The sequence below is a fragment of the Marasmius oreades genome, chromosome 1 (genome assembly GCF_018924745.1).
Source record: "Marasmius oreades isolate 03SP1 chromosome 1, whole genome shotgun sequence".
Lineage (NCBI taxonomy): Eukaryota > Fungi > Basidiomycota > Agaricomycetes > Agaricales > Marasmiaceae > Marasmius > Marasmius oreades.
The window spans coordinates 3,631,401-3,653,960 of NC_057323.1; the positions used below are offsets into that span (position 1 = coordinate 3,631,401).

General features: G+C 48.2%; 11 protein-coding genes across 12 annotated transcripts; 6 read left to right on the forward strand and 5 right to left on the reverse strand.

Annotated features, from left to right (window-relative positions):
- Positions 1-38: 38 nt before the first annotated feature.
- On the forward strand, positions 39-1,278 carry E1B28_001263 (uncharacterized protein; the record flags this gene model as incomplete). The annotated part of the gene is made up of 5 exons (XM_043147175.1): positions 39-161; positions 213-272; positions 325-666; positions 723-821; positions 880-1,278. The coding sequence occupies 4 exons, from the start codon at positions 39-41 to the stop codon at positions 777-779; spliced, it is 582 nt and encodes a 193-aa protein (XP_043015880.1). The 3' UTR covers positions 780-821; positions 880-1,278.
- Positions 1,279-1,929: 651 nt separating this feature from the next.
- On the forward strand, positions 1,930-3,183 carry E1B28_001264 (uncharacterized protein; the record flags this gene model as incomplete). Its single annotated transcript, XM_043147176.1, has 4 exons — positions 1,930-2,087; positions 2,138-2,614; positions 2,665-2,934; positions 2,982-3,183. 4 exons carry the CDS (start codon positions 1,930-1,932, stop codon positions 3,181-3,183), a joined length of 1,107 nt encoding a protein of 368 aa, XP_043015881.1.
- A 490-nt stretch (positions 3,184-3,673) lies between these two features.
- On the forward strand, positions 3,674-5,235 carry E1B28_001265 (uncharacterized protein; the record flags this gene model as incomplete). The annotated part of the gene is made up of 2 exons (XM_043147177.1): positions 3,674-4,022; positions 4,078-5,235. The coding sequence occupies 2 exons, from the start codon at positions 3,674-3,676 to the stop codon at positions 4,902-4,904; spliced, it is 1,176 nt and encodes a 391-aa protein (XP_043015882.1). The 3' UTR covers positions 4,905-5,235.
- A 38-nt stretch (positions 5,236-5,273) lies between these two features.
- E1B28_001266 (uncharacterized protein) lies at positions 5,274-7,242 on the reverse strand (the record flags this gene model as incomplete). The annotated part of the gene is made up of 8 exons (XM_043147178.1): positions 5,274-5,395; positions 5,450-5,485; positions 5,543-5,689; positions 5,745-5,957; positions 6,009-6,363; positions 6,415-6,704; positions 6,774-7,111; positions 7,160-7,242. The coding sequence occupies 8 exons, from the start codon at positions 7,240-7,242 to the stop codon at positions 5,274-5,276; spliced, it is 1,584 nt and encodes a 527-aa protein (XP_043015883.1).
- A 329-nt stretch (positions 7,243-7,571) lies between these two features.
- On the forward strand, positions 7,572-7,996 carry E1B28_001267 (uncharacterized protein; the record flags this gene model as incomplete). Its single annotated transcript, XM_043147179.1, has 4 exons — positions 7,572-7,618; positions 7,672-7,710; positions 7,767-7,816; positions 7,867-7,996. Exons 1-4 carry the CDS (start codon positions 7,583-7,585, stop codon positions 7,994-7,996), a joined length of 255 nt encoding a protein of 84 aa, XP_043015884.1. The 5' UTR covers positions 7,572-7,582.
- Positions 7,997-8,094: 98 nt separating this feature from the next.
- Positions 8,095-9,644, reverse strand: E1B28_001268 (uncharacterized protein; the record flags this gene model as incomplete). The annotated part of the gene is made up of 5 exons (XM_043147180.1): positions 9,343-9,644; positions 8,990-9,276; positions 8,734-8,934; positions 8,564-8,678; positions 8,095-8,510 (listed from the first exon to the last, which is right to left on the reverse strand). Exons 1-5 carry the CDS (start codon positions 9,578-9,580, stop codon positions 8,095-8,097), a joined length of 1,257 nt encoding a protein of 418 aa, XP_043015885.1. The 5' UTR covers positions 9,581-9,644.
- A 59-nt stretch (positions 9,645-9,703) lies between these two features.
- On the reverse strand, positions 9,704-11,791 carry E1B28_001269 (uncharacterized protein). 2 transcript variants are annotated; one of them, XM_043147181.1, is made up of 12 exons: positions 11,608-11,791; positions 11,481-11,556; positions 11,325-11,430; positions 11,178-11,262; positions 10,844-11,125; positions 10,775-10,790; positions 10,708-10,717; positions 10,604-10,652; positions 10,493-10,551; positions 10,338-10,439; positions 9,907-10,279; positions 9,704-9,840 (listed from the first exon to the last, which is right to left on the reverse strand). In XM_043147181.1, the coding sequence occupies exons 1-12, from the start codon at positions 11,731-11,733 to the stop codon at positions 9,787-9,789; spliced, it is 1,338 nt and encodes a 445-aa protein (XP_043015886.1). In that variant the 5' UTR covers positions 11,734-11,791; the 3' UTR covers positions 9,704-9,786. The 2 variants fall into 2 exon arrangements, with proteins under 2 accessions (XP_043015886.1, XP_043015887.1); XM_043147182.1 differs by having other exon boundaries at positions 11,178-11,430.
- An 83-nt stretch (positions 11,792-11,874) lies between these two features.
- E1B28_001270 (uncharacterized protein) lies at positions 11,875-14,970 on the forward strand (the record flags this gene model as incomplete). Its single annotated transcript, XM_043147183.1, has 4 exons — positions 11,875-13,490; positions 13,550-13,773; positions 13,824-14,912; positions 14,966-14,970. 4 exons carry the CDS (start codon positions 11,875-11,877, stop codon positions 14,968-14,970), a joined length of 2,934 nt encoding a protein of 977 aa, XP_043015888.1.
- A 504-nt stretch (positions 14,971-15,474) lies between these two features.
- E1B28_001271 (uncharacterized protein) lies at positions 15,475-16,668 on the reverse strand (the record flags this gene model as incomplete). The annotated part of the gene is made up of 6 exons (XM_043147184.1): positions 15,475-15,761; positions 15,821-15,898; positions 15,972-15,986; positions 16,048-16,186; positions 16,252-16,400; positions 16,473-16,668. The coding sequence occupies 6 exons, from the start codon at positions 16,666-16,668 to the stop codon at positions 15,475-15,477; spliced, it is 864 nt and encodes a 287-aa protein (XP_043015889.1).
- A 243-nt stretch (positions 16,669-16,911) lies between these two features.
- On the forward strand, positions 16,912-18,793 carry E1B28_001272 (uncharacterized protein; the record flags this gene model as incomplete). Its single annotated transcript, XM_043147185.1, has 8 exons — positions 16,912-17,089; positions 17,143-17,286; positions 17,341-17,516; positions 17,571-17,636; positions 17,687-18,239; positions 18,290-18,490; positions 18,549-18,632; positions 18,693-18,793. The coding sequence occupies 8 exons, from the start codon at positions 16,912-16,914 to the stop codon at positions 18,791-18,793; spliced, it is 1,503 nt and encodes a 500-aa protein (XP_043015890.1).
- A 778-nt stretch (positions 18,794-19,571) lies between these two features.
- On the reverse strand, positions 19,572-22,312 carry E1B28_001273 (uncharacterized protein; the record flags this gene model as incomplete). The annotated part of the gene is made up of 2 exons (XM_043147186.1): positions 19,572-21,683; positions 21,734-22,312. The coding sequence occupies 2 exons, from the start codon at positions 22,310-22,312 to the stop codon at positions 19,572-19,574; spliced, it is 2,691 nt and encodes an 896-aa protein (XP_043015891.1).
- Between the last annotated feature and the right edge of the window lie 248 nt (positions 22,313-22,560).

Sequence of the window (22,560 nt, forward strand, 5' to 3'; positions counted from 1 at the left end):
CCGGCCTCAATTATGATGGCCGGTGGACTGTGTCCTAAATGGCCGCTGGCGACATGGTGCGAAGTCGCGCTTTCGTATGGATGCTCGAAAGGCTCGTGAGGCTTCGTGAACCAGGCGCAGCGAAGCAAGCAGCTAGAAATGTCGCCCTCAGGAGCTTCAAGGCAATTTCTTTGTCCGTGTCTCAGGCTGGTATGCTCATCGTTACCCCCTAGGTTTTCAATTTTTTCTGTGCTATCCATCTTTTCACCGACTACGTAGGAAGGGCTTCCACGGTGCGTGCGATGATCCTCTTCTAATCCCCTATCTCTGATTATCTAGTTACAGATGGAAGGTCCTTCCATGCTACCAACGCTTGCGAACGAAGGTGAAATAGTCATTGAAGACCGCCTTACATACAGGCTTTGGCCCAACTCCTTCACGCGCGGCGACCTGGTAATCCTGAAATCGCCAATAGACTCCAACCGAGTAATCTGCAAACGCATTATTGGACTCCCTGGTGATACTATATGCGTTGATCCAACCGGCGAAAAAGCACCTTCTACCGAACACGTCGTCATTCCTAAAGGGCATATCTGGATTAGTGGTGATAACTCTGCTTATTCGAGGGACTCTCGTGAATACGGACCTGTTCCAATGGCGTTGGTTCGTGGAAGGTTATATGCTAGAGTATGCTAATCGCCTTTTTGGTTGTTTCTTCTGGTTAGCTCAAATCTGATTGACAGGTTTGGCCACCCAGTACTGCTACTATTTTTCGCAGCAATGCAAGAAGACTTGAATAGTCCTTAAGAGATCAATATACAAGTGCCCTGCTTTCGAATATCGTAAGAGCGGATGGCTATTCGTACTTGCACCTCTTCAAACACCTCTTCCCCATTCTAGCATCTACCGACGGTTCCTGGTTCCCATACGTTACGAGTGGGGCAGCTCGGATGGAACTCCGACAATCAATGACAACGATGCCTCATCTCGCAGGATATTGCGAAACGCAACCGTCAAGATGCGAATGGCGTCGTTGCCATTCATCGGAGGAATCAACAGTCAAAGAGATCATAGAGAGACAGATCCCATATACTGTCTGTTTGTCGAGTTTGACGGATTGGAGTGTTCGTTACTTTGCAACACCGACCGGCGAAATTGATAGTGACTGGATCTGATTGGATAATTACTACTCCCCCCAGCCCTTACAGCTGTTTCAATAATTGTAGGCCGTTTTCAGAAAAAATTTAGATGATGACCAAGCAGGTCTCACGACATTTCCCCGTTACTTGTCCGTTACCTGTCACGGTGGTTCACAGTGGGTGCTATGATATCATTTATGGGGTGGGAACGCTTGGTCATCATCTAAAATTTATTGAAAACGGCCTACAATTATTGAAACAGCTGTAACAGCCACAGCCAAAAGTTGTTATAACTTTCACAGTAATAATTATGTAATAGGATCCCATGGCCAAACTGGTCTATAAAGACAACGTGGGGGTTCGCAAGCGGTGATTACAAGGAGATTCTCGTAGGGGGGGAAATGATTACAGTACCAACAACAGATGATTTACTTGTAATTAACTATGGTAAACGGAAGTGAGGCGGGCGCACCAATATTGAATAGTCTAGCTAGTAAATGGGTTGAAGACTAGCGCCGAACAGATAATAAAGTGCAATGCAACTGAGCGGCAGTGCGGATGACTAACTCTTATATTTTCCTTACCCACCATCCCACCCTATTCCATTGCTAGAAAACATATCTTGTTATATTGACCCTTCATACTCGATTTGTCGTTCGAGTTGATCCTTGCGAGAGAAGTTGGAATCCGTAGAAGCGCACTTGTCTCGGGCTTCTCCGAAAATCCGTCGGAGAAGCCCGAGTGCCTTCATTTGGTACGCGCGCTGGTATACACGTGATCCTATCCGGCAATTTTTTTCTTCAGTTCCAAAATGTCCAAACCCGTGCTTTGGTTGCGTTGCGAAAAGAAGGTGTTCGAAAGACGAGCTGCACTTACCCCCACAACTGCCAAAAAGCTCATTCATGCCGGCTTCGATATCTTCGTTGAACGCGACCAACAGCGAATATTTGATGACTTCGAATATGAAGCGTTAGTTAGATTGTCGTGAATAGTATTATCGAACTGACGATCTCCTATAGAGTCGGTTGTAAGCTCGTAGAAAACAACTCTTGGCCAACGGCTCCCAAAGACATCCCGATCATTGGATTGAAGGAGCTCCCAGTCTCGACAGACCCACTTCCCCATACCCATATCCAATTTGCTCATTGCTACAAAAAACAAGCCGACTGGTCGTCTGTTCTTGCTCGATTCCATCGTGGAGGTGGTACCTTGTATGACTTGGAGTTCCTAGAAGACGAGAAACATCGACGAGTAGCTGCGTTCGGCTTTCATGCAGGATTCACCGGTGCAGCAGCAGGTGCTCTTGCTTTGGCCGCACACCGAAAAGATGAGAAACTTGGGAAGCTGGAGCCCTATGATAACGAGGCGAACATGATCTCGCACGTCAGGGGTGTTTTGGGCGGAAGTGGAAAAGGTGTGAAGGCACTCGTAATCGGTGCCCTTGGAAGATGCGGGCGGGGCGCCGTTGACCTCTTTAGAAAGATTGGCCTCGCTGAGTGAGTGTTCCTGTTCTCGATCATTACAAGACTATGGACCATCACTCTAGGGATGATATATTGAAGTGGGATCTTGATGAGACAGCGAAAGGTGGACCTTTCCAAGAAATTCTCGACGTTGATATCTTCGTCAACTGCATTTACCTCAATTCCAAGATTCCCTCCTTTGTTACTCGAGATCAGCTCGTCGCCGCAGGTATGGATAGGAGGCTATCAGTCGTCGTAGATGTTAGTTGTGATACCACCAATCCCTACAATCCTATTCCCATATACTCCATCAACACTACTTTCTCCGAACCAACCGTTGCTGTGGACCTTGGGTAATGTGTGTACTTGCTTTTGAGGATGAAGCTGATTTTATGTGTAGACCCGAAAGTCCTCCGCTATCTGTCATTTCTATTGATCATCTCCCTACTTTACTTCCAAGAGAATCTTCCGAGCAGTTCAGTTCAGACCTACTCCCATCGTTGCTTCTTTTTCCCAGCAGGCAGTCGGCGCGAGTGTGGACTGATGCAGAGAAACTGTTCAAGGAAAAGTTGGCGGAAGCTGTGGTCGCGGAGGGGCTATGAGGCTAGCGACAGTACTCACTGGAGAACGACGTAGCAGAAGTTTCATATTGGAAATGTCTGTCAGCCGTTGAACTTGAGGTGTGCTTTACTTAAGGCGAGTGTCCTGCAGCAAGACTCCTTGTCAGCGGGGCCGATGTGAATAAGGCCTGCGCTAGTCCTTCGTTCTGATGGCTCGGCCAAGAACTGGTACTCTGGAAAATGCCATGCGAACGATCAGCTCTCAGGGCCAACTTTGTGTTTTGCATTATTAATATTATTGCGTCGTTAGCCAAATGTTGCTAAGCCGGAAAGAGTCCATACTTAAACTTAATCGTGGCAAGCATCAACCTGTCTCCAATTTCTCTTTTTTTTTCTGTATTTCTCCTCTTTTCTCTTAGGGCGGCATTTCCTTCTACTTTCTCCCATCTGTGCAGTCTTCTTCACAGATCCCCACTGGTGCCGGTCGCCTGCCCTAAATTTCAGTCATTCCAGTCCCCCCAAATTCCATACAATGGTTCTAGCATCTTCCCTTCCTCTGATTTCAATTTCTCTGGCACCTCCAGACGAACCTGTTATTGAACCATTCTCGCCTTTCCCCAAAGTCAGTGTAACTCTAGATGACGACGACTTCAGGCCACGCCATCTGACCCCCCCGCCCTCGCACACCAAGTTCAACACTTTCCTGCCTTCGCCTCTTCGGTCTTCAGAATTAGATGAATCCTCAGCGGGGAAAGGCCTTGAACGCGAACGCTTCGAAGCCCTTCTCAAAGCTTCTAGGGAGAGAAACTGTATGGCTGGATTGAAGAAAGGAAATGACCTTCGCAAGGAGATCGCCCTTAAAGTGCACAAGAACAAGCAAGGTATGCCCTATATGAATCTCACTCGCGCTACATTCTGTCTCATTTTCTGCTCTAGCCGAGCGTAGAGCTCTCTTCTTGTCGAAAGTGCTCGCCCCTCCATCCCCGACTGCAACATCCCTTCCTAAGACTCCCCCAGATTCTCCAGCCATCTTTCACTACTCTCTTCCTTCACCAGGTCTCGTATCGCCACTTGCATTGTTTGAGTCACTTCATGATGCCTCCTCGGGACCTCTCACGTATGCTCGCGAGCCTTGGATCGAACAGGTTGACTACCATCGTCCTTCTCAGTCTCCAGAGCAGGAACGGCCGATAAACAATCGCACAAAGGGAAACGTGGAGTGTATGAAAGCTCTTCCTTCTCTCGACCAGATCTCTGCTCGCCTAGTTCGACAAACTTGTACCCTGAGTTCCGAAAGCAAACGTGTATCGCGACTTCCATCCTTCTTGTCTCAACCTCGTAATACTCAAGCTGCGGAACAACGACCGCGCTTATCCGTTGGAGTTGGCCGACTTCAGATGCCAATGCAATCTCCTAAGCCTACTAAGGCTGAACACGCTACGATTCTTTACCCAAAATCTCCGTTGTCACCCACCATGCCGCTCAGGATTACCACTACAGTAGTACCTCGTTCATCTTCGCTATCTCCAACGGACCTATCAGAATCCAATGTCATGGCGTTGGACATGCGCGAACGCCAGGCCCAGAACATGCTCTGTACGCTTAAACGACGCATGGCGCCCTCGGAGGCCGGTATCAATGGACGCGATACAGTTGATGTGGATGAACGCAAGTGGAGGCGTCATAGTGCTCCTGCGGAATTGGCGGCTCGTCCTCGTACAGGGTTTGAACATCCGGTTCTCAAATTACCTGGAGGTTTCTGAGTCAGATTCAACTGTGTATTGTGAACATTTTTTCCTTCTCGTTTCCTATGCTTTGACTGTATTTATTGACTGATGTGTTTCACCATCAGACTGTTATCAGCGGCAGGATAAGGACCTATTCAATCATGACAATGGAACATGGACACGTATATTGGACTGGAACGGCTTTTTTTCTCTTTCGATTAATTTCTGTGGAAAGCTAGTTTCTTTCAGCAGATCCATTACGCATACACATTCGTTATTTTCGTTGTAATGGGGCTGAGCCTCGAGGGTACTACACCCAAACAGATCGCTGTCACATACATACATTATTTTTAGCAGATTTTGCCAGTGTGAGGAAGGGGTAAGAAAATGATCCGTTTCACGCTGTCAGCCTCTCGGAAGCCCGTGTCCTTGCCAATGTCGATGATCCCTCATCTGGTCGCCAGACTCGGCAGGCTCCGGAGTAGGGGTCTTTTGCCGCAGTCGATTTAACACATCAAGGCGACGGGCTGTGGGGGTCATCGGGTCAACTGTTGTGATGGTCATGAGGATGAGCCACATACCGTAATCTGCGCGAACATGCTCATCCGGTTCTTCATCTGAATCCAGGAGGGGATCAGAGTTCAAAACCGAATGCCATGCATCTACATACGTACAACCGAGAGATTTCAATTCAACGCTCGGAACTCGTCTGCGGAACTTTTTCTTACGACGTATCATTGTTCTCTCTCGACCCGTGGGATAGAAGTACCGGCGTAAAGGGCGCGATTGCAGAACCGCGGTATGTGAGCGTGGACGAATGACTAGGGATGTCCTCAAGTTTAGGTTACGCCAAACGAACAAAATGAACAGGCGCACTCGGTTCTGGTTGTATTGTACGAGATATTGATATCTCCTCGGGCTGAGAGCGTGTAGCGTGCCGCCGAACGGAGGAACTCGTCGAGGCGATAGGTGGGTTTTGTTCCTGCCCTGGAACATAATACATAAAGGGGGTTTCCTCCTTCGTGGAGCTCGACCCTCTTCGTTGGTGGTGGGCACGACCCGTCGACGTCGTTGATGAGTGAGGGGTCGCTGATCACCAGGATGTCAGCACAAGACGTTTGACATAAAGCTGAACAGCACCTGGAACAAAATGAGGTGCAGTTGCCTTATTTTTCTTGTCAGTTTCCAGGGTCGAAACGAGTCTTCGCAGAAAGATATTCCGCTGCCCTGACATCTTCTTTCCCCACTCTATCTCTTCTCGCGTATCGACGTTCTCTGTAGCCATCTCTGCAGCACTGAGGGTTCGAAGGAATGGGGCCTTGGGTGGATTTTCGCGAGAGTGGTTATCGTCGAAAGGGTTCGTGCCCTCCGAGGACTCTAAGTAATGATACATTAACCATAAAAACGTCCGTGCACGGTCTGAAGAGGACAGGTGCTTGGGTATGAAGAGATCTAGAAAGTTGAAAGTGCCATCAAAATGTCTTGCTGCCAGCGGCTTGTAAAAAACGTGTCAGGTGGACCGCATGAGGTTTCGAACTGAACCTACTGCGGTATGATTGGAAAGGACAAAGACTAGATTCACGACGCTTGTAGGAGGGCGCTGTCCTGCCCTCTGCGGTAGTTCCAGACACGAGAGTACCGGAAACCTGACGAAGAGACTCACCAATCTTTCCAAGACCTCTTCAGGTGATGAGGGAGGCACGGGGAGTTCATGTGGCAGTAGGGCAGCCTTTAGACAATTCTTGATTCGAGGAGCGTCCTGGGCGTTTCCATCAGTCTTCTGAAGCGATGGTACGGGATGATAGGTCCGCAACGCAGTCTTCATCTCGGGAAAGACTACCGATCAGTTATTGGTTTTATCAGATGCACCCGAGCCACGCAAGGTGAACTAAGAAATATACTTACAAGCCATGGTAGTGTTGATCCTGCCCACATTGGTGAGAAGGGATATTTTGGCCAGCTCGACTGCAAAAGCAGGAGTTTCGACCATCTTCTCCTTGACGACTTTGGAACACTTGGGTGAATTATACAAGGTATTGGTATATAATTCTTTGAAAGAAATCTTGGACAATGGTCCCTGTCTTGTTGCGTCCGACTTGGAGGACGGTGGCGGCGTAAAGACTGCGCTTGTGTCTGAGAATATGTGCTCGAGGAGATTATATTGAATATCCTCGCGGGTTAGCATCTCTGCGTCATTACGCTTGATGGGCAAAGCTTTACGGCTGAGATATCCAACACTGAACCTGGTTAATGGGTCAACGGCTTAGACTGAATAAGAGGCTGGAACGAACGGTGGTATGGGCTCGGGGGGCCATGACAGTCTTCGTCCACGGGAGCTTGAGGGTGCCCCGACGTTCGTCGAAGAAGATGCCATGCGAAAGAAGGAAAGATATACATACAACACGAGGCAGCTTGAAAGAAGCGACACGCGGTAACGTTCTTGCAAATCTCTTTAAGACTGCCCCAGGATTTTGTGCTGAGGCTGGAATATCCATAGCGAGTCTTATATAGTGCGAGGCCCGCCTTCTGAGATACACCAGATGTGCTTGACGAGAATACAAAGGGAGAGAAGAAGAACCAAGCGAGGAGACGAAAACAAGGAGGGCTCAATTTATGACATTCCGATCTCATCAATGATCGATTTACCGAGGTGGAATCAAATATTTTCCATTTTCCCAGGCTGACATAATACTTGCTCCTTACAGAAAACACAGATGGCTGACAGCCCAAAATTCGACGACGCGACACAAGTAAGCCCTCGTTGCCATCCTTTCCTCCGGACCATTTATCCAACTCTCGACAGAAAGAACTCGCCTCTTTCCTAGAGAAGGAACAGACTCAGGTAAGTCCTTGTTGTTGCTGTAAAATCTCCTTGTTCAAATTCCGCGCTTTGTCCAGGCCAAGCTACATTCCGCAATTCACAACTTCACGACAATGTGTTGGGACAAGTGTGTACATCATCACCATTGCTTTCACGCTCACTTTAACATGCGTACAGATGCATCACGGGAACCCCGTCGACCAGATTTTCGAGGAGCGAGGAGAGCTGCATCATGAATTGTGTGGACAGATTTCTCGACTCGAGCATTTATCTGGTGAAGCAAATCCAAGCACGACGTGACCCCTAATACTACACTCCATACACATCCTAATACACGACTTCTGCGAGCATCTAGCATGCGACGCCTACCCCGACAAGAGTAGTCTGTACAACGAGAAATACGTGTCAATGGAAAAGTTTCCGTACAGCGTAAATCAAAGCAAAAGGAAGGAAAAAACAGAATGCATCGAAGACTTCCTTATTCCGGCGCAACCTCAATGGAATTTCCACAGGAGGGGTAGAAATAGAGAATTTTCCGGTGTCTAGGAATTGTGAAATACTCTTGTCCTTTTCCGTCCACAACTCTCGGAGCCATAGGTCGAAGGTTACCTTCTCTTTCTCGAGGACATCCACTTCTACGGCTCTTTCCCGGCTAGGTCCAGGTAGGGTGGAGGGATTGGTCGTAGAGAGATCTCCAATTGGAACATCCCTGTTAATATCAAAGATGCGCAAGTGAACGTGGATCGCTGGTGGAGCAATGCCGTCGAAGAATATGGACCTCAATGTATAGTAATCCTGACCGTAGCCGAGCGGTGGAATACCTGGATATGGACATCATTATTAACGTGAATACGGCTGTCGCCTAAGAACGTACCAGGATACACCATGGTGGCATCTATCATACGAAGATCTCGAACTCGGGGTGCAAGAGAGCGAAGAGTATAATGCAATCCGGTGGATCTTGGGAGAAGGATGTTCGTCATGTCGGACTATATTAACAAGCGTCACATACAAGATTATCAACGTCAAACAATCTTCACTCACTATTCCCATTTTGTCTGCGAACTTGCGACTTACGGGACGCGTGTTCTTGCTTACCAGAGTCCCTTCTGGATACAATATGAAAGCCAGTGGGTGATTTTCACGTTCTGCTGATTTGCCCAATTCAGATAAGTGACGAGCGAGTTGTACCCTGTCCGAAGCCCATGATCTCTCCAAGAAGATAAAGTCGAAGAATTGCATACCCTAAAGAAGCTCACCGTTGAATCGAATACGCATAGTCGTTAAATTAGCCACATACCCATCCGACGATTGGAACCCATTTCAGACTCTTCTTCAGCGTTATGTAGACGTGTTCGTGAACGCCTTGACCAATGTAGTAGAAAAAACACCACGCGTACAACCAATCGGCGTAAACCTGGTGATTGGCGATGTATACAAACCTATGGGGTAGATTAAGGGAAACAAGGTCCCCACTCTCGTTCCGCACGACAATGTTTGCTATCTCTTCCTCCGTAAGCGCTCCTTTCCCTTTCGTTTCGAAAGTAATGACCAATTTAGTAGGCGAGAACCATTGGCAGATGAGAACTGAAAGCGACGAGGTTGTTTGAATCATTAGGTTGCCGAGAGGTCGAATATTGTCTGGAGACTCACTCAAGAGACACCCAAATGCACCCTTCGTGTAACGTATCCCTTCCTCGTACAATCTCTGAGAGCGCTTGAACGGGAGAATCCTCAAAGGAAGAAGGAATATGAATTGAGAGATATTGATCGTCATGCAGCCCACATTGAATATGATCCCAAAGGCAAGAGCGAGAATCTTCTGCTTCCATGACGTGGATGGCCGTTGGGAGATAGGTAGAGAATAAGGCGAAGACGAGGATACTCTCATTTGCAGAGAAACAAAGAGCAAACTACTGCTGGCACTGGTCACAAGCAGGTTGCGTTTACATACGACATCCGTCTACAGCTACTTACGTTCTGCACCACATGGACAACATATGCATCGGACGTTGTCGGCTTTTGACTCCGATCCAGCTTTGACGTCAGGTGGATAACGACTACATACTTATACTTACAAACATACGTGCATGCTACTCAACAAGTAAACGGTCTGCTAACAAGACCCTGCGTATACGCATCGTCTATGAGCTATCAACAAGATTGCATTAGCTTCACATCTTTACCATCGGGATCTATGCTAGCTCGAACACATACCTTGATAGAGACATAAGCACCAGCAACACAGATGAAAGCTCCTGAAGCAATGATGAGGGCGCATAGGGCCGTATGAAAGGGCCGTTTTCGCAAAGCCGTCAAGCCACCTTCCAAGTGGTATGTATCGTGAAGCCAGAAAAATCCTGCTAATCCGTATGTGTACCAAGCAGCGAATAACGCAGCAGCAATACCTATCAAATAAGAGAAAATGGGAATAGCGACGGCAAGCACAAACGCAACAGCCACCGAAACAAAACACAATAGAGCCCATACCGACCATCCGCGAATAGTATGATTGTACATATGGGAAGTACCACGGAACAGGCGAACGAAGATAAGTTTGGCTGCTGTATGGGAGTAAAGGGACCCCGCACTATAGATGTAGGTTCTCATTCAGCTCATTCAACAGCCTTAGAAATTCATTTGCATACATGAGAAAATTTCCCAAGGAAATTCCAAAAGCGGCCTTGGCCCATTTTGGAGGAAGAGACAGAAAGGCCGGAGATGTGACGGTGCTTCCAATATAGAGGTATCTGACGCACTGATGTCAGGGATCCAGGATGTGTACAAACCAGGAGGCGCGTACACCACGACTGAAAATACTGCGTACAAGAGGGTGGAAAACCCTTGTAAGCACCAAGCAGCCTTAGCCGAGAACCTTCAGTGCTGTGGCAGGAAGGATGTTGCATGTAATTACCTTCATAGCGTCTTCCGGTTGTTTCATTTCAGATATCAAAATGAAAAACCTATCGTAAAGGGTTTGGTAAGGATAAGGTGATGGCCTTGGGGTGGGCGGCTGACATGAAGTGACCTTGTGATGAGGGTTTTGAAAAGTAGTCCTTCTCCTCCGTGAAATCTGTAATCTCACCTGCATAAGCGAAGACCTGATTAGAGTTATTCAGGATTGATTATATGTTTGGGAACGATCTATAGCTACCGGATTGGTGATTGCGAGGAAGGCTTGGTAGAAATTGCTCGGAATTGCAGCTTTTATAACGCGACCTGGTACAGGATTCAAGCCTGCACCTATCATTGCCACCAAAGATGCAACTAGGATCAAGGAGACACTAATTAATCCGAGCCAGCTGAGGTTACCTAAAGTGCGCGGCAGAGCCAGTACAAATGTGGCAGCAGAAAATAGTAGAACGAGATAGATGGTACACAATCCGTCGTCGGAGAGGACAGATAAGGCTTGTTGCCCTGAGAGAAGCTCACTACCCTGGGGGTCATTGATCAATGGATATGAACAGATTTGAGTAGGGAGTACTTACAGTCCCAAAGATGGCAAAAATTATGGTCCCCGCAGCTAGCAGTTCTCGAAAAAAAGGACCTCCCAAAACCATTCCGGCATCCCCCCTTAATTGAAGATAAAGAATCATTTAGAGAGGGAAAGACAGAGCAATGCGGGGGACTGTTACATATTGTGAACACTTGGATGATTCAATTTGAAGTCAATCAGGAGTTTGGACGTGTATAAACCAAATATCCCAAGAAAGACGATAAGAATCAAAGCTGGGACAATACCTGTGAGAAGTAAGTCAATTCGGGCATAAAAACGGCTAGAATTTACAGACCAACGACTGCGAGAGCGGAAGGAAGAGAGAGCATCCCATTAGAAACAATTTCTGCGATCATGAGCAATGCAACAAACTGCAAACTGTCTTAATTGTGAGAGCAATAAGGACTGGAAGGTTTACTGACCTGCCAACTCAAGGTCTTATATTGTATATCGTGCTGGGGGTCCTCGACAAATACATCCTGCTCGAGTGAATGTACGTTGCTCTTTGGCTCTGGAACACTATACTGAAGCCGGTGTCCAGGAGACATGATTATAGTGGGATGGCAAAGATGGCGGGGGAAAGAGTTTCCAGAAAAGGAAACTGTAATCGGCTAGTTGTTCATTCTCATCGCGAGCCTCCAGCTCACACAACAAGGGGAGGACCTCCACGCTCCTTCACTTACCTTATTATGCATCAAGTCATCCCTCGTCCTCACCAACTATCTTCCTCCGCCCCAGTGGCCTCTAGACCTCCTCGCAAAAGTGCTTCTGTTCGTTCTTTACGTCGTGAAAAGGAAAAGCATTCGCTTTCTTCATCATCTGATATTTATAAGCCCAATTATCACGATACTTCCTCAGATCTTCCTTATTCTCGTCCGACATACTTTGATGCACACGCAGACGCTAATAAACCGGGTCCGAGTCGTGCCACACAACCCTCAACTCGCGAACCACCTTCTTTAAACCCATCACCAACTACCGAGGAGTTTCGTGATAGTAGAATGCTTCGGGGGACCGACCAAGGTGCTCCTTACTTCTCAGAATTTCACTATACTCTCCCCACCAGCACCGATCCAGAAACTAGTCCGCTCACTCATCCACATCAACCTCGCCCAAGGACCGGTCCATCTCCGAAAACTACCTACTGGTTAGAACGAAGTACAGGTCGTCGCGGCTCATCGACCTCCATCCAATATACTGAAACTATTCCGGATACTCCGTCGGATAGTGGCTCGATAAAACTTTTCCCAGCGGCACCAATATCTGGTGTGGAGACGATGGATGCATTGGTAGAGGGGATGAATGGAGGAGATGACTTTTCGAATGGTAGCCGCTCTGGGGCTTCTCCTTTATATCAACCTCCCCTCCCCACTCCTCCTCCCGGCGTCGTTCTAGGCGGCCCAAAGACTAGAAAATCAAAAAAATTAACCTCCAAGTCTCGCAAGCATTCCAATGATTCGGGTGACGATGATGATGGCGTGAAATTAACGGTGCCCATCACCCCGCGGCAAAAGTGTCCGAAAGAACTGGGGCCCAGTCGCTCTGGATCTAGCATGACAATAACACCCTCATCTTCTTTGGATTTCCCCCAGATTCGTCCAAGAGCTGCTCCAGTGCCCGTGGAGAAACGAGCAAGCCTTGCACCTTCGATATCAGACATCATCCGTGCATACGCACCCGCAGAGGGCAACACGCGTAGGGTACCACTCTCTCGCAACTCCTCGTTCACCCGAAGCAATGCCCATGCGATTGTCCATGAAGAATTGGAGTCGGATGGAAGACTCGCCATCGCAGAAGAGACTGATATAGCATCCCGTTCGTCCTACGACAGCATAGCAGATGAAGTTCAAAAAACCTTGCACAACCAGATCGGCATGAACGCCGCTCCTGCTCCCCCTCCGCCATCGTACCTAAAGAGACATTCCATCATGTCCGACTCGGCTAGTTTGACCTCGCCACGATCGGATGGAGGTGGTGCTTCGATTTGCTCCTCATCCATTGCATCCAGTCAACCCCCGCTCTCCCCATTTGATTCTATCCACTTGATAAATTCATTCAAGCCGTCGACTCCATCTAATGAGGTTGCTCAGTATTTGCGTTCCACTCGGCTTACTACCTTGCTCAGATTGACTCGATCGCCTCATGCATCACATGATAATCCTCTGACAATCAGTTTGTCAGATTTGGGATCCTCCTCAGGATACCCTGTCGTGGTGTTTTTGGGCTTGGGATGTGTGAGACATATCATGGGATTGTATGATGAGATGGCGGAATGCCTGGGTCTGAGATTAATTACCATCGACAGGTACTGTCACCTGCTTTCACCTTGACTACCGTACTCATTTGTGAACGCCCTCGCCTTAGATGGGGCTTAGGACGTACCGAACCCAGAGCAAAATCTGCAAAGGGCATCATGCAGTGGGCATCAGTTGTCGAGGAAGTTCTCGATATGCTGCACATCGAGGAATGTAGTGTCATGGCGCATTCTGCCGGCTCACCCTACGCTTTATCATTTGCCAGTAAGCTCCGCAAGCGTATTCGAGGAGATATCTGTCTCTTAGCGCCTTGGGTCGGTGGAAGTGAAAGTGGTAAGCTGATGCCATATACAGTTACATTGTCTCTCACGGCGATGTTTTAGGCGGGTACAAATGGCTCAAATACGTACCGAACGGGATCTTGAAGACTGCACAGGCCGCTGAGTGGAAACTACAGACCTGGATGATTGGCAAGCCTCCGACGATTGCATGGGAGGGCATCGGGTACGACGCCCAGTCGAAGAGGAATGATAACAATCCCCGCCCAAGCATGGGCTCCAACTTCAGTGAATACGATGACCTAAAGGATTTTGACGGTCGCTTTGAAAGTCGAAGCACTCTCGGCGTCTCGCAGTCACGTGCTGGAAACGATGAAGGCAGAGCTCATGCCGCAGTGCGAAAAAGCTCGAAAGGGTTTTTAAATCGGCTGAAAGGCACCCCAATCTCTCGGCCACCATCACCCCCCGAAGTGTTGCCCGTGGGTGGGAAGAGATTGAAAGGCTTACGATCGATGGGTTCGCTGAAATCAAAATCATCAAAGAAGTCATTACCTCCTAGTCCTCAGCTTTCCCTACCTCCGAATCTTAATGGATTCGAAGCTGGATTAGGCTTTGCAGACTTAAAGTGGCCTGCTCCTGATGCAAAGTCCATAGACCAGCGGTCGATCTCATCGTCAAGCACCCAATACGCCAAATCTGGTGGTTACTATCCTTACGGTTACAACGCACGCGCGGGCGGACGAAGGTCAATATCGTTCACGTCATCGACCTCCCGACCGAATGTGCCGTCAATCTTCCCTCCCAACCCCAGATCGCCAGACCTCACGATCGAAGCTCATGATACATCCTCACTCAAGACCGGACATCAGACCACGTTAGGTAACGCTCTTATTGCTGCTTCTCATTCCGAGTCTGCAAAAGGGACACACAATGACCTTTTGCAAATCTTGAATCATGACAATCATCCTTGGGGTTTTTCGTACCAATCATACCCACACAACGTCCGTGTCTGGTACGGCGATAAGGACGAAAAGATCGCTGAGAATGCTGTAAGATGGATGGAGAAGACCATGGGGGATGCTAAATGTACAGTCAAGGTAGTCAAAGGAGCGGATCATGGGCTCATGTACAACAGTGGTGTAGTGGTGGAGGTCTTAGAATACTTATTGCAGTATTGGCAAGGCAATGAACGTCGTAAGTTCTAGATGTTTTTGCCCGCTTGAGTAAGTCTGACGGTATGATTACAGGGTGACTGAAATTTTGCGTACATGGTTTCTAGTCATCTCTTACTCGACGGCGCCTTGATGATACCATTGCCCCCATTTTCTACGGCAGTCACAGGTCGTTCTTTCGATTTCTCTCACATGGATTCTTTGTGACTGTACTTTATATCTGCATTCGAGTTTCCTGTTTTATACTTATACTACGCAGGTGTTCACCCCTTTCCCCCCTCAGTAACAAAAGCACCGTCTTCCCTTAACCCCTGACATCCGTTGTAGGTTGTAGACATAATTTCTGCGATACCCAAAACATAGAAAAGGATCTTTGAGGATCATGCATATTAAATACAGGTTCTCATTAATAGATAATGATCGGAATCTCGCGGTGTGCTAACATCTGAGCTAGATGTACAAAAGAGGTGCATTACATGAAGATGTTTCGGCATAGTCTGTAGGGAATTAACGGGTCGGGAGGGAAGAGGTGTAGACGTAAAGACGTAAAACCGAGCATCAAGCAACCTGATGGCTCCTCAATGTCAGGCTGTCGTTGGCGCGTAGACAATTCTTGATGCTCTGAAGCTTGGGAACCTCCTTCCTACCGGATTGGGGTTGTACGTGAAGAAATCGGACGATCGGGATTTTCGACGGGCCTTACAATGACGCATATAAAAGTAGAAGCCTACAAGGAGTGACCCTACGGGAAGCACAGTGAAAACCACTATGATGGCAACGATAGAACCTCGCATGCCCCCGGTGGGAGTAGACACTGTTGTTTCTGAGGACGAAGAGGGTGCATTTCCGGCCGTAACTTGAGTTACTGAAACTACAGTGCGATCAATGAGTAATACGTGTCCGGTTAGATACCATGAGTCGAAGCCTTACTTTGTGATGCAGATGACGGTCGTGTCGAAGTCGTCGATATCGTAGAGGAGCTCGTTTGGATACCTGATGAACTTGACACTGTACGTCCGACAGAATGATAGGTTGGTGAAAATCGAATTGGACCTCAGTTATTCTTGATGGAGCAACCTACCAGACTCAGGAGTACCTGAAAACAAAATTTTGGTTTATAAGCGTTTGGGTATGAAAAGGGCTGAGAGCTTACGAACCGTCGATATCACCGTCAATAGTTACCACCAGCGATTGGAAAGTAATGCTACTGCGGCCATCGAATCTATCATCAGGCAGGTTGAAGAGGACGAATGTATTCTGTCTGTCGCGTTCGACCTCTAGTGAGAATATAATCGTCTGCAGACCGAGGTATTGAGCTACACCTTCTTTAAGTGATCTGAGCCACCCGAGATCGCACTCACCAAAGTGGATTGTTCATCGCTCTGCAACGAGCCATCGTGGCCGTCAACAAGGAGTATTGAAGAGTCATCCTCGTCGCAGTTGAGGCATACACCATACTGTGATCCCCCCACCCTCCTCAGTCCAATATACTCAAATCTTTGAGTAGAATCTAAGAAATATGCGCGACAGGAGAAAAGAACTAATCAGGTTGCCTTGCCTGGCAGGTACGTAAGGAACGCACTTGGTAGAGTCCCCTTCAGAGCAACAACACTTGCCTCGTTGAAAGTGAAGAAGATATTGCCAGAAAGCTGCTCATGAGTAGCAAGCCATCCAGAAGAAAACTGGAGTAAGGAATCAGAGAAACTTATGGTACGATGTTGAACATCCGCAACGACCAGAGTGTAGTAGACGAGGAAGAGGATTTGAAAGAGGAACATGAGGTTTGATTCAAGGAAGCTAGACCGTGGAGGGCATTGCCTAGGAGAAGCTTTGGAGTGGATAGCGGAGTCGAGTGTTTATATAGATTTATGTACTTGCTCAGCCTGCCTGTCCATTTCTTGATCTCTGATTGATGGTGGTGGTAGCAAATATTTTTTGGGCATAGTGACACCGCCACTTCGCCAATGCCTTTGATTCGGATTGAAGGGTTCCAGTCTTTCCGAGGGTGAACTCATGCCACCATGTCCAGCCGCAAACAATCAATAAAGGTCCTCAAGAAGAATGACGGCGAGCCTCTTACTCGCGCTGACATTCAGTACTCTCTTCTCAGCAACATCTTCAATGATAGTCTGGAGGTCTTCACTGATCCCAACACCGCCTTGGACGGTAGACCGCCTAGAACAAAGGTTACATTTCGAGGTCCTGTGCTTCTCATTCGGAAAACGCTTTGTTACTGATATCCTTCATCTCAGACTTGTATGTCAATGCTATAGCACATTCTCCAAAGACCCCGAAAGCACTGAAAGACAAAATGGTCGCGGAACCCACTTTCGCCACCGACTATGCGATGATTTGTTTGCTGGCAAATGTCGGTCGGATCAACACAACCATGAGCTGTAACTCTTTGTGACTCTCTTACCCTCAGTGGCTAACTGAGATCCTGCTCTCAGTTTTTCCGGAAATGAAGACCGCAATTCGCACCTATCATCCCGTTCCCGCTCTCCAAAGAACAAATGGTGGCAGTCTTCAGGATGCACCCAGGCACAAAGCCATTCTCAAGGCAAGTCTGTTAGAAGGAGAAGTCAACACAGTACCAACAACACCGACAGAGATATTGAGTAGAGCGGTACGTCAGATACTTCGTTTTATTATCTCGCTCCTTAACAACGACACCGATTAGAGCACCGGTACTATTCCTCCCACCAACATTGCCAACCTCATTTTCGTCCTTGCGAACCATTCCGTGGTAACACTAGTCGCTAAAGTCAAGCACTTTTTCTGATTATTTGGCTCTAGTCAATCGGCGCCAACCACTTTTCCAGCGAGCTTGAATTTCTGGACCTCTTCACACCTGTGGAATTCTCCGGCCGCTCCAGGGCACGCGCTTTCCTGTGGATCTGTTATCATTATTATGAAGCACCTTCAAGCGAAAATGAAGATGATTACGACAACAACAGCTCGTTGGAAAACCCATATTGCGAACCACATCGACCTGGAAAATATCCTCCGTTACAGATGCTAACGACCGAGCAAGCCGAGGCTGAGAACTTAGATCCCGAAGACGAGAAACAATTAGCAGAGAAATTGATTGCTCAGCGCACGCTGATTCAAAAGTCGCAAGGACCAAAGGAAATCACCAAGACTCCAGGGAAAAGCAACGCAACAGTTGACGAGGATATTGAAAGCGTTGTCAGCGTCGATTCTGCACAACCGAATCTGTCAAGATCGAAGACTAAAGAGAAGAAGACAAAATCAAGCAAGGAGAAGAAAGGACTATCTGATGTGGAGCTTTATGCTAGTCGTCGATATGGGGGCGATGAGCCCTTTGGTCCTATGGGCCCTTATGACCGTTAGTCCTTCAAACCGCCAGTCTTATGTGCCATTGAGCCTTTCACGCAGCGGCACGAAATACTTACCCCCACCTAGTTGATCCTTCCCGTCCTCGGATCATACACCAGACCAGTAAACAGTCGCCTGCTATAGCCCAAGTCTCTTCTCGATACACGCCATATGGGCCCTCTCCGTTACGTGACTCTCAACGCGACCGTGTTCGAGTCGTACCTCGACGCCCACGATCACCGACACGAACCATGGTGCAACGTCTGTCTTTCTAACCATTTTCCTACGAATAGTATGAGGCTGAGAGACTCCCTTTCAGATGCGTGGCACGTGATAAACCATTCCGACCCTTTGTTAGACTCAGACGAGGAAGCGCCAGACGACCACCATCGTCAAGACTATTGTGTGTACTCTAGAGGTTTCCTTCCTCGAAATTTGGTGCTGACATAGTCTGTCCGTTCAGCTCAACGACTCAGAGTCCTTACACGTCTCCGTGCAAAGGAGCCCACTCCTGAAGCTGAACTTCAGATATACAATCCACAGCTTGCCGCTAATCTCGTCTGAAGCTGCCGGTCTCCCCCTTCAAGTTCCGTCGCCTTTTAACTTTATTGGCCTACTTATTCGTCCTTTTTATTTCATACTGTAGATAATTAAATACGGACATAATCCCCTGTCCTCGATGGGCCATTTGAATCACCGGAAACACCCACTTTTTGTTTGCCATCGCTTTTGAACGTGTTGTCCTTTCTCCTCCACGGCCATGTTCTGATTACTCTGGCATAGACGTACTCGGACCTCCAGAATCCAGATTATTTTGGGAATGTTTACTATTTCGTCGTACATTGCACAGTACAGGAATTGAGTATGCAACGGCAGGGTTCAGAGCTGGCATAAAAAGAAAAATCTGACCTGGTTAGTGAGGAAGGCACAAACTTGGATTATATGAAAGCGGGAGAAGTACCGTAGCTTCGAACATGCGAAATGCAAACCATAGGTGTGTTATGTAGGAGCAAATCGTACGGAATAACACGGAAATGAAAACAATCCGATTGCTTTCTCTTCCACAAAAACTTCTAATAATCCAAACTGAATAGGTAAGAAATAATATACAAGTAGCAGAGTGACAGGTCAGAGCACAAGACTGGGAATTCTTCCGAGAGCATACAACCGCGCGGGACACGGATAAGACCAGGTTGAATCCTGGGAGATACAGTGGAGAAGCCGGATCAACTCTCTTCAGCATGAGACTATAGGCGTGAACGTAGGAATCGGTGAGCTCGACACGAATGGACATGGATAAAGTTTCCTGTGGAGTGACTTGCGGGTGTTCAAGGAGCGTTGTTTATTCTGCTAACCACTTCTCACACTTCTTTGCGTATTTATCCAAAAGCTGAGAGAGGTCTCGGATGACAAATGTCAGAACGACACTCGCAAAGAATTCGGAAGCGCGCTTTAGTTTGATATCGGCAGCTGAGCGGATATCAACAGGTAGGCCGCTGTACGACGCTGCGACCGGTTGAGATGATACGGCTTTTGTATGTTCGTCAAGGAGTTGCGCATGTGAGAAAAGCTTCCTAAGGCCTTGCACGTACCCGGCAGGAGAGTCGAGACTGGCTAGGTGGTCAGAGAAAGCTCGTAAAGAAATGACGATGACGAACTTTTTCCCGTTCGTGAACTTATCAAACCTCCTACCAAGCTTGTCACCCCATGTTGTCTTTTTCACTACAAAGCCCTCTCCAACTCCCAACTTCTTTCCGAAATTTGCCACGACCCCATCGCAGACAGTGGAGAAGTCCTCCAATTTACTTAACCACGCCTCTCCCTCTCGCCTACCAATGCTCCCGATCCCTAAAGCCATTCCACTACTGACGTTCCCTGCACCAAAGTACTCTGAACTGAAGGCCTGCAATTCCTCCAATGCAGTACACAATATCGCCACTACCCTCACCTTTTCAATCAGGTTCCCAAGTTTGGCTCCACCCTGAGACCATACTTCCTGCGGTACGTGCAATCTCCGCGTGATGTATCCGCCTGTGGGCGACATCATCGTCGTCCGTAGCAAATTCATCAAATGATATGGCTTTCTAGATGGGTCGGCAGGCGCTGCGGGAGGAAGTGGTGATGTGGGAGTGATTGGTATTCCCGTTGCCATAAACGTCAGTGGGCCAATGGAAGATGGCAAGCCATTTGATGCAGCTATGTCAGTTTGGACGGTTAGTGGTACCCCCGGTGCATTGGGGTTAAGTTTGCTTGTTATTGGGTACGGTGCCTTTCGATTGGTCACGCCGTTGGTTGTTGGGAGGGGTGGTAACTGCTCCAGAGATGAATTGTGACTAGTGATGGTGGAAGGACGTCGACCAGGTTGAGACGATGATCTACTTCTGCCGCCGGAAGACACGACAGATGTCGTAGAGCCGCCTGGTAGAGACGAAGCTAGCGATCTAGGAACTGGTGGGAGGGAGCCAGCAGAGGCGGTGGACTCCGCTGGGGAAGAGGATCGAGGTGTAGGAGGGGCAGATGACTTGGCTGTTGTCCTTCTCTGGGATATAGTACCTAGATTAGTCGACGAATTTATCATCTGCGTCGATCCATCCGAGCGCACAGAGACTTGAGAAGAGTTACGAGGTCTTTGGTTCAATGGTCTCGGTGAGGGAGGAGGTTTAGAGGTACGATGGCTTTCGCCAGTAGGTGACGGAACAGGAGGTAGAGGAGGAGATTCATGATTAGACACTCTGGTCGCATCCGAAGGCTTCTTGTTGATGGGATACCTTGTAGCATGTTGTATAGGATGTCGGTGGTGATCTTCATAATGCCGTTCCTCGTCCTCCTCAAGCGCTGCCAATCTACCTCCCGACCCTGTTCTTTTATGTCCAACAACCGAATCGCCTCGTATTCGGTTGGTAGGCTCAAAATGCCTTCCGTTTTGTAAGACGAGGTCTGACTCGTAAGCCATGGGTGTAGGAGGAGGAGGAGGAGAATTGGGTGGCGGAGGCATTGCAGGTGGAAGAGCTGTTGACAGAGCTCGCGACCTACGAGACGACGAAACAAAACGACTACTAGGACTAGATGAGTTCTGTCTCGGCGCTTGTATTGGAACTACAGGTAAGAGTTGATCGTACTGAGCTGTTGCATAGGGATGTGCCGACGGCTGATGAGGTAGACCAGATATTTCTGACCTTGAACTAGGCAGGTCTTCGAGGAACATTGCAGTCCCAATCGCCGCATGTCCATCATCCGACCGGTCATGGCCATATGGACGGTCTGTAAAATCTTCTGCTGGGGTATGATTTGGAATGGTATCGTGGGGTTCAAGATCTTCGGTGAGCGGTGAAGCAGCTTGAGCCAATTCATGGCTATTGAAGGTCGCAGAGTATATGGAAGAGGAAGAGTAGGGCAGTGGAGGGATGCTGTAGATTATGCTGAGAATGTTCATTCGATCTGCATAAGTATCATGCTATGAACACCTTAGTAGGTTGAAACGGCGCAAATGAATAGCGATCTCACTATGGTCTGGAGCCTTCGTACTTCCTCTTCCTGGGCAACGACACTTCGTCGCCTTCCGTTTCTTTTCCGAGAGCCGACCTCCGTACTATCCTCTCCGCGTCTGACTCGTTCCATGACTTCGCTCAGCAGCGCAACACTCTTCCCGTACGCCTGTACCGCTAGCTCAGGATTATCATTTGTGGAGTCGAGCTGAACAGCCTGACGAGCAAGTTCGAGGGCCCTTGTTAAAGCTCGACGTGAGGAGGGAGGTCGAGGTGCAGGTTGATCTGGTGGTGCAAGGAGATGTGGTTGAGGAGGCGATTGCGACGGTTGTTGCGATTGAGGAGGGTCTTGAATTCGAGAAGAAGTGGGAAGAATAGACGGAGGAGGAGGATCCGAAAGATCATGGTAAGAATTATACATGTTATCGTTGTCAATATGAGGAATATTGGGAATTGGGAGGCTGGGAGGCGGAGGAGGGCGTGCCTGTGCGGCAACTGAGCGGCGACGTTGAGAGTAGGAGGTCGATGAGTTGGATAATGAGCTTGAGGCTTCAACTACGCCTTTTCGCTGTTCGTCGCTGTCCCAATCCATCCTCATCACCGCCGTGTTTAACCAGGTTGTGGCCCGAAAGGCCAAAAGCCGTTATTACCCACGCCACTCAAATCAAACTTCTCCTATTTCTTGCTAAACCGGAACCACAAACTGACATTTCATCATGATACGATAATATGTACGAATATCCATGAATAGGGGAGAATTTCGAAAGGGGGAGAGAGAGGGAAAAACAACAAGATAAACGAGTGTCTGTTGGTGTCAATAATCGTTGGGTATATTTCCGAGCAAAC